This window comes from Palaemon carinicauda, chromosome 32 (genome assembly GCF_036898095.1).
Source record: "Palaemon carinicauda isolate YSFRI2023 chromosome 32, ASM3689809v2, whole genome shotgun sequence".
Taxonomy (NCBI): domain Eukaryota; kingdom Metazoa; phylum Arthropoda; class Malacostraca; order Decapoda; family Palaemonidae; genus Palaemon; species Palaemon carinicauda.
The window spans coordinates 69086596-69096909 of NC_090756.1; the positions used below are offsets into that span (position 1 = coordinate 69086596).

Sequence of the window (10314 nt, forward strand, 5' to 3'; positions counted from 1 at the left end):
AAGTTTCAAAATATTCCGCCTACCTTTTCCTTGCCTCCTCTCCTTTTAACAACATTATATTTCCATATTTCACTGTGTCTTCAATTCTTGAATCAGCCTTCCTTACTCCCATCACTTCTTTCCAAAACTTCTTCTTATTCTCTTCATATGAATGACCCCATCCCTGACCCCACCTCATGTCAGCTGCCCTCTCTGCCTCACTTACCTTGTGCTTTACTTCCATATTCTTCTCTCTATATCTTTCATACTTCTCTACACTATTACTCTGCAACCATTCTTCAAAATCCCTCTTTTTGTCTTCCACTTTTACCTTCTCTCCTTCATTCCACCATTCACTGCCCTTCCTCATGCTGCCTCCCACAAATTTTTTGCCACACACATCACTTGTAATCCCAACAATTTTTCTTTTGCCAACTTCCAAATTACCCGTTTCTCTTATATATATATATATATATATATATATATATATATATATATATATATATATATATATACATATATGTGTGTGGGTACATATATATATATATATATATATATATATATATATATATATATATATATATATATATATGTGCATAAATATATATATATATATATATATATATATATATATATATACATATATAATGTATATATATATATATATATATATATATATATATATATATATATATATATATATATATGTATATATATTTATGTATATACATACATATATGTATATATATATATATATATATATATATATATATATATATATATATAATTTATATATATATATATATATATATATATATATATATATATATATATATATATATATATATATATATATATATATATATATATATATATATATATGGTATTAATAAAAAATATATTTTCCGTTAATTGAAGTATAATTCAAAATGAATAATAATAATAATAATAATAATAATAATAATAATAATAATAATAATAATAATAATAATAATAATAATAATATCGTGGTAGGAGACCTCGTCCTCTCTCTGTTGGCTGGTAGAGTCGAATTATGGGTTGTCATCATCAGATTCTCGGTAGTCCTCATTAGGGCGTCCTCATCTTCGTCAGGGTTGCTGTCAGGTTCAGGATGGGTGTCTGGATCGGTACTGTCTTCATTCTGCTCTGCTCTTCTTTCCCTGGTGTTGACCCATTCATCCTCGAGACGGGAATTATATTGGCATGACAACTATGCGTCTTTCCAAGAGAATTTCTTGCCATGCACAGCAAGGGGTTATAAAGAATCATGCCCTACAAAGACACAACACCCATATTTGTCGAGCTGACATCCTCAGTAACACCAAGGTTATTGGTAGCGCCCCAGATAGTCGAAGTCTACTCATACTAGAAGCTCTACTGATACAGCAAGATAAACCCACCCTTAATACGACTCAAGAGATGTTTTTGTTACCATCAAGCCGCCGTATTGATACATCAAGAAACCCCCATCAAGGAGGACCTAATGAAGACACCACCAACCAGGAAAATACCCCGAATTTTGACGGCAGAGTAGGAAATGATCTCAGCCACGTGGGACAGTTTGCTCAGCGGGAGAGCAGCCTGGCTGGCTCAGAGCGCGCCTCAGCCACTCAAAATTCAGGTCCCCCGACGACATCACAGACTGGTATTCCCGGCCGAGCTTATCGTACACCAGACACCAGACCATACCAGTTCCGATCAACCAATGAAAATTCGAGGCCACTCACCTGTAATCCAGATCCGGGGTATATATACCCCCTGACTGCAGCATCCACCTCAATCTCTACCTGAAGACGAGGAAGAACTTATCTTCGAAACGCGTCGTAGTTTCTACTATTTTGTATTAGAAGTTTTACTTGTATTTTGTGAGAATATACTTGAGAAGTCTTCCCGATTTTGTCATTCACCTGACCGATGAATTTTTTAAGTCTGCTGGCTGATTGCAGCGCTCTAGAGAAGAGAATTATCCGGAAAATAGAAAAATTGGATAAGAAAATATACTCTGCCGATGCAGCTATTACTCTTAATAATAATTGTAATAATAATAATAATAATAATAATAATGAAAATATTAAATCTAGCAATAATAATAATAATAGTAATAATAATAATAATAATAATCATAATCTTAATCATAATCATAATCATAATCATAGTGTTAATGATAATGATGATAATGATAATAATGTAAATTATTATAATAACCAATATATCATATTTCTTAATAATAATAATAATAATAATAATAATCATAATCATAATCATAATCATAACCATAATGTTAATGATAATGATAATAATGATAATAATGCAAATAATGATAATAACCAATATATCATATTTCTTAAAAAAGATTTCACCACAAAAATCTTAACATCTGTCTAAACGAGCCAGTTAAAATTTTATACAGAAAATAACAAAATAGTCACGTTATGTAATTGAGGGTGACCCGAGATATCTTTGTTTCCCTATTCAGGTCATTTATATACATTCATTTAGAGATTTGTTCCTGAGTTATTTCCTGTCATTAATTCATGGCTTGTAATTATATCTAAACTAAGAGATTTATTCTTTTCGGCTTTTAAAACTTTAAACTGGAAATTCAGTTTTGTCCATTTATCAACCCCTTCAAGTATTCCCTTAGAACCCTTAAAACCCTTAGAGCCCTTAGAATCATTAGGATATCCAGGAAACTTGATCGTTGTTGTTTTGTTGTTGAAGATTGCCTGGCCCTTTTGGCCAGACACGGGCTTTTGCAATCTTGCAGCCCGTAGGTGTTTAGGTAGGATATATTGGGATAGGTAGTTGGGAGGGGGATATTCTGCAACATTTATTTTAGGATATTGGGATAGGTTTTAGGTTGTGATGGGTTGTTTAAGAGAGGAGTAATTGACTGTGGGAAGGGGGTGCCTTCCCATGAGCCCACTGGCTCTAGTCTTAGTTAGAAAGAAAGAATTATAGTAGCAAGTCCCGATAAGTAGGAGAGCTCGGGAAGGAGTTGAAAAGTTTATATTTGGAGAAGTTGATATAGGTGAAGTAAAAAACTTTGTAGTGGTTTAAGCTTAAGTTGTGAGATAGAGGGATAGTGTGAGATTTCAGCTGAGTGGGAGAGAGCTGAAAGAGGGAATTATAGCAGTTTTAGTAGTAGAGATAGGATGGAATGAAAAAAAATTCCTGTACCTGTGAATAAGTAAAGAAAAAAAAAGTAATAATAAAGGTTATTTATGATTTTATTTATTGATACTTACAAAGGTTGTTTAGATGGATGCCTGAACTGACAAAAAAGAAAAGAGATTGAAGGTGAAAAAGGTGCTGGATATGAAAAAGACCGCCGACGGCTCCGTTCCCAGTTCCAGCGTTGAAAAAAGGACGGGAAGGCAAAACTGCCTCCTTATAAGGAGTGTGAGTTGTTTCCCTCAGCCGCCAGCACCCGTTCTGACTCCAGCAAGGGAGATAGCTAAGAGGAGAGAAAGATACGTTGGAAGTCAAAAAGACCGCCGACGACTCCGACCCCATTTCAAGACAGAAAACAGGACGGGAAGACAAAACTGCCTCCTTATAAGGAGCGCGAGTTGTTGTCATCAGCAGGCAACAATCGTTCTGCTCCCAGCATAGAAATTGCAGGGGTGATAAGAAGGTTTCTCTTTATTTGCCGCTTAGATTTCTCGTTGGCTTTGTTGCAACGTTATCTCGGTGGATGGTAGCTCCGGAGAAAGGCTGAGAGGGTGTTATGATTGTCAATTATATGCTTGACATTGCTGTTGCAGTTGCAGGAATGTTGGGATTAAGATCCTGCAGAAGCAGGCTTGTTTCCTGATATTGCTGTAGATAGTGCTGTAAAGGTTCTTCTGTGTCTTGATTACATTACTTGCATGGTCTAATTGGTCTATGCTCTGCTGCAGGGTCTTCGCCATTATCCAAGATGATTTGCCAATTGCATAGATATCCCAGTCGCAGTCTGCAGATGAATACTGCGTCCTGGCGAGGTGTTTGTCTTGCAATTGGGTGTGGTAGTATGTTTGTAGCTTCAATATACCACTTTTCAGATCTTGATACATCTAGGAAGGCTCTCCTTACTTCGCTAGTCTTTTGGATGTTGAAGTAGTCAGCCATTTTATTTTTAATGGTTTTTAATGACTGTTGCAGAGTAATGATAATGGTTTGGCACATTAAGGCCGATTTGGCAAGGTGGTTGGCCTCGTCGTTGCCAGAGATTCCAGTATGACTTGGAATCCAATTCAAGGTGACTTGCCTATTGTTTCTTTGGTGGAGCAAGGCTAAGAATTGAATTGCAGTGATGAGGTAAACATTCTCTGTAGGTTCCTTGTTGTTGAGGGCCTGAATGGCTCCTCTGGAATCTGTACGGATCGTTGTGTTCCCGTCTTGTTGGTTGGCAGAGTTTTCTAGAGCTTTTGCAATGGCCACTAGTTTAGTTTGCAGTGTGGAGGCATGGTTGGAAAGTCTCCAGTTTTCTTTATATCCTGATGTAGAGATAACTGCAGCAGTAGCTGCAAGAATTGCACGGTCTACTGATCCATCCGTATAATAGGTGTGAGGTGCAGGTGTGATCCTGATTGCATTTTTCCAGCTACAGTAAGTTGTTCTGGCGTTCAGAGAGTCTTGCTTGCTGCTGGTAGGATAGTGAAGTTGTATTTGATAGGATCACAAGCCCAAGGAGCAGGAGGTATATATCCAACATGCTTTTGTTGTCCCTTGGTCTTGTAAGCCTCATTTTGCATCTGCATTCTTCTGAGTGTATCCAGTAGTTTCTTTGCCTGGGAATTTGGCGGATCCAGTTCTTCAGCAAGAGGTAGAAACCTTTTTATTTTATTGTTGTGTCGGCTTTTTCTGTCTGCGATGATTGACTTGAATATAATGCTGCTATTCCTAATTTCAATCCTGGCTGACAGCAGAATTAGGTTGGTTTCTGCTCTAAGTAAGCAGAGTCTTGTCCACATTGGAGAGCCACTAATGAGTCTCATGGCATTTTTTTGGACTACTTCTAATGATGCTTTTTGAGTGTCAGTCAATGCAGTGAGTGTGGGTGCTGCATAATCGATATAGGATCGAATTGCTTGTAGATAAACCAGTCTTAGGAGGTTATTTGATACTCCTTGTTTAAGGGAGGTCATTCGTTTCATGGCTGATAGACTAATTTTTGTCTTCTCTCTGAGGTAGATTACTTCATTGGCTGGTGATAGGGTTTTGCTAATGATTACCCCAAGGTACATGAATTGACTTACCCCTAAGTGTAAAGTTTTGAGGGTTTTGCGAATGTTTTATAGCCATTGCTTTTGTTTTGTTCGTATTGATCTTTAGGCCAAGATCATTGGATTTGGCTTGGATCATGTCAAGTGCTTTTCGAGTGATATTTCTAGCATGAGCTTTATTTGGACATACTCTTCATATATCATCGGCATATATGAAGATTTCCACACCATTTGGGAGTTTTAAAGTGGCTAAGTTCTCTATTAGTAGGTTGAAAAGGTAGGGGCGAAGTAAGCCTCCTTATGGTATACCGTTTTCTAGGGGGATGAACTCGGTGGTTTTTCCTTGGAAAGTGACTCTGGCTTCTCGGTTTTGTGTGTAGTTTCGAGTCCAGGACAGTAAGTGTCCTTTCACTCTTTTTTCAACAAGTATGAAGAGTATAGCTGGTGAGCTGGCTAGCTCAAAGGCTTTCTCGAAACCAAGGAATATGACAAAAGCTTTTTTGTCATTAATTGTTGAGAGGACATCTGTGGTGCATTCTTGAGAGCCTATGCCGCTTCTGTAGGCATATAGGCGATGATGTGGTTGGCCTATTTTCCACTGCAGTCTGTTGAGTACCATTCTCCAGCTACTTTCTCTGTGCAGCTTATCAAAGCTATAGGCCGGTAGGTGTCTGGCTCCTTGGGTTTTGGAATTGGTTTAGTGTCTTGCTCGTTCCATGTGGTTGGACGTAGTCTTTCGGTGTGTGTCCTGTTAATCAAATGCAAGTAGACCAATCTAGCATGATTTCCCATGTTCCTTAGCATGCTATATGTGATGAGGTCGGCTCCAGGGGCAATGTCCTTCCTGCCTTTTGCGAGGGCCATATTTAGTTCCTCCATGGTATAGGAGTGATCAGTATCATCTACCATGTCGCAGGCAGCTTCAATGATGTTGTTCCTAATTGGGAGCAGTGTTCTCTGCCTATTAACAGTTTGCAGAGGTAGATTGGTGCTTTTTGCTCTGTCCGCAAAGTTGTTAGCAATCCTATTGGCTTCAGCTAATAGGCCCTTTTACCTCCAAAGGACGTACTGGTACGTTTCACAAAAGCCATCCCTTTACCCCCATGCACGTACCGGTACGTCCTTGCAAAAAAATGCTATAATTTTTTTTCTTTTCATATTTTTGATAATTTTTTGAGAAAATTCAGGCATTTTCCAAGAGAATGAGACCAAAATTAATCCTGTTAGAACAATTTAAATAAAATATACTGCAAAATGTGCTAGGAAAAAAATAACCGTCTGGGGGTTAAGGGTTGGAAATTTCCAAATAGCATGGGGGTAAAAGGGCTTTAGAATAAACAGAACCAGGAAACTTCTCGGAAGACACAACTGATGAGCTACATAATTTACTTGTAGAGATCATCAAACATTCTGTGCAAGTATCACTGGAAGAAAAACTAGACAAATGGTACTCATGGTGCAACGAGGTCAACTTCAGCACATCCCTAGCCAAAATATGGGGCTGGTTTAACAAAGTCTCTGGGAAGTACAGCACACCCAGAGTCACACACCCCTAGCATTCATTTCTTTGATGCGACTGTTATAGTACCAGGCGTCAGCATGTTTCTTCTCAGAGTTCTTTTTTTGTGGCATGGATACACTAGCTGCTACCTCTAGTAACTAGAGGTGCAGCCAGTGTATCCAAGAAAGGAAACGAGGCTGTGGATCTGGCCTCAATTCGTGCCTGCCAGACTCCCATGCGAGCAGACAGTCCGGCAAGCTTGTCTTGAACGTCACTGACTGTCACATCATGGCCTTGCAAAGACTGGTTCATTTCGTTGAGTCGGCCGAATATATCGGCAGGGTAGGCGAGCATCATGACGAACTCTTTGTTGTCGAAGTGGACATGGAGGTTGTTTTCGTTCTCTCGCAGGAAAATTTCTGTCTCCAACCGGAGTTCATACAACCGAGATAGACATTTCCCCCTCGATAGCCAACGAACTTTGGTGTAAAACAGAAGTCCCACATGTTGCGCTCCCATTTCGTTGGCCAGAAGTTGGAAGAGCCGATGATTTTTGGCCTTCGCACGAATGAAGTTGATCACTTTGACCGCAACGTCCATGACTTCCAACAAACGCGGCGGTAGAGTTTTTGACGCAAGAGCATATCGGTGTAGTGAACAGTGGGGCCAACTTCTGTTTAACGGTGGTGAACAGTTACGAGCGGTGATGAATTTTTTTCACCGCTCCAGGAACTAAACACTGTGTAAAAAAATCAGGCAAATTGTTTAAAAAAAAACTATCCCCCTATGACCGGAGTCTCGTCACCTTAATTATACACTCCAAGCTTCTGCATTCTGAATTGCATTTTTCGGTGTCCGCTCGTGGCCCCCCGGTCGAAGGCCCGTGGCCCCCTTGGGGGGCCACGGGACCCCGGTTGAGAAACGCTGCTCTAGTTGTTTGCTGAAGTCGGTTGATAGGGTGGAGATATCATTGTGCGGGTTTTGAATGTATTCCAGAGCCCACTCTGTCATAGCTGTTTCGAATTTTTCCCAGTTGGCAAACTCTGGGTTCCACCTTTTTGGAGGTGGAGGAGGAGGGGGGAATTTCTGCAATTCAAGTTTAACTTCAATGACAAAGTGATCACTGATTTTTACAGGATGTAGTTGCCATTTAGCTCCTCTTTGTATGGCACTTGATAAGAAGGTGAGATCTAGGCGACCTCCTTTTAGATGGGTGGCTTCTGTGACGTTGTTGAACAGTGGTACATCAGGATATTCTTGCAGTAGGGCATGCAAGTGTCTGCCAGTTTGATTTGTTTCTGATAATGAGTTCAGGAACTGATGATTTCCGTTGAAGTGGCCTGCAATAATTGAGTCCTCGTCGGAGGCTGCTGCGAAGATTGCCTCCGCATTGATGCTTTTTGCTGGGGACTTGTAGATGTTGTGGACTGTTAGCGTCGTGGCTAGCGGAGATATCTGGACACTAAGAGTCTCTGCCTCTGTCCCACAGTCTATGCTTGGTAGTAGTTTGGAGGGGATGCTGCTTTTGATAAGGGTGGTCAGTCCTCTTGTCGTTGGTGATAGATACGTTGTGTATACTTGATATCCTGAGAACGTAAATGGTGTGTTCTCTTTAAGCAGAGTTTTTTACAGTATGATAATGTCTGGGTATTGCACTGAGGTTTGAGACTGGAGGAATACAAGCTTGTTTCGAAGTCCGAAAATATTCCATTGGAGCACTTTCACTGGGGTGTTTTGGTTCTTGCAAGTGGTTGTATTAGGTCCATTTGCAGGAGGAACTATGAGGGGAATTGAGATCTTAGTTCCTTAACGGCGTTGTCAAACAAGAAGTTATCAAGAGACTCCTGTATAAATTTGATTTTGCGGGATCGCAAGAAGTTGCGAAGGATGTTGCTGATGGCTGCTAGCAGAGCATCTATAGGGCAAGCAGAAAGGTCGTACTCACTGCTGTCAATGTTTGAAGGATATTTGGATGGACGTGAGGCGCTAGATTTGCTTGTGACGGTGGAGCTGGGTAGGTTAGGAAATTCTTTTAAGGAGTGGGAAATGTTGGGTGTGTGAGTGATAGGTACATTTTTTGGCTGGGTGACACTGGGAGAATTGGTTTGGAGAGGTAAATTTTAAAGGTGAGGGAGTGCGACTAGTATGGGTTGGGGATCTTTTTGCTTTAGGAGGAGGTTTGGGAGGACGTTTAGGTTTAGGTGCAGGAGGGGGAGTTGGTGGAGAGGATGGTTCAGGAATGGCATGTCTGGAAGGGTTAGGATTTTGTTGGGAGGTGTGGTTGGAGGGTGGAAGGTTATGTTTAGTTGGAGGTGGTTGCTTTCGACGCTGCTGACGTGGATAGAGGTTGCATTGGCGGTCTGCTCCCTGGCGGTCTGCAACTCGCTGAAGTCAATAGGGACATCTATCATGCCAAGCATGATGGGATCCTCCACAGTTAGGGCAGCGGGCGATGGTTCTGTGCCCTGCTTTATGGCTGGCAATACAGTGGGCAGTGGGGTGTTGTCTGCTGCTGCAAACCCCACAGATCTCTGGACCTGTGCAGCGGGTTTTATGGTGGCCAAACTTCTGACAGGGGAAGCATCGAAGTGGCTCCTTAAAGTATTCTTCGGTGCGGAATGTGCTCCAAATGACGAAGGAGAGGTGAGGAGGGAGCCTTTGTAGACGGCCTCCAATTTGTGGGATCTTCCTCCGGCTTTCCCTTCACATCTCTTGACAGTGATGATGGAGGGATGTTGGAGCACAGGTTCTAGTGGAAGGTCGAAGTCGTTAATGTCCAGTTTGAGTACGTTTTCTTGCTGCTCAAGGTAGGTCTTTGTTGGCTCATCTTTTGCTGTTATGACCAACTGTCCCCTGCGATTGGGACGTATGGTCATGTTGAGCTGAGAATTGCTAGCCTCCAGTTGTTGCTGTTTGTGAAGGTGGTTCTTGAGAGGGGTTATTTTCAGTCTCAACATATTCTTGGGTCGCTAGTGGGCGATCTGGGGTCTGTACTGGGTGGTCCTTTGAAGTTCCAGGGACTGGTTCCATTGCAGGAAACTGGGGGAGCTTTTTTTGGCTCCTCAAAGTAAGGCATCTGGGTTTTATCCTGCCTTTCTTCACTCGTGGTCGAGGGGAGGAGGTGGGGATAGGGGAAGAACCCCTCTCTGCCATTGCAAAACACGATAGTGGTCTTCAGCTGTCGAACGATGTATGCTGCAGGTGTTGTCTCAATAAAGAAGATAGAGAAAAAAAAAATATCAAAACAAAGTTAAGTTTGTAAACTTGCGAATATTAACAAAAATCTACCGGCAAAGGACCGAAGATTTCAGTTACTAGCTAGTTGAAGATGATTCTTTCACTAGCTTGTTAGTGATAAGGATGAAAACTCGATCGTCATGAATATTTTATATAGAAAAAGACCAAAATATCATTTTAGACGCTCGTCTATATTTCTTATAAATGATTATCTTTAGCTATATATCAAACTATTAAAGAAAGAACCTTACTTTAGACAAATTGAACCCTATTTCTATTTGGAAAGAGCCTCTTTTGGAATAAGTTGAAGCTCGTCTTATTTCTCTTCAGTTTTTACAACGGTTAGTTACAGATTTAGTTTAAAAT

General features: G+C 40.6%; 1 protein-coding gene across 1 annotated transcript; it reads right to left on the reverse strand.

Annotated features, from left to right (window-relative positions):
* Window positions 1-6849: 6849 nt before the first annotated feature.
* Window positions 6850-7311, reverse strand: LOC137625645 (protein FAM200C-like). The gene has a single exon (XM_068356555.1). It carries the CDS (start codon window positions 7309-7311, stop codon window positions 6850-6852), a length of 462 nt encoding a protein of 153 aa, XP_068212656.1.
* Window positions 7312-10314: the final 3003 nt, after the last annotated feature.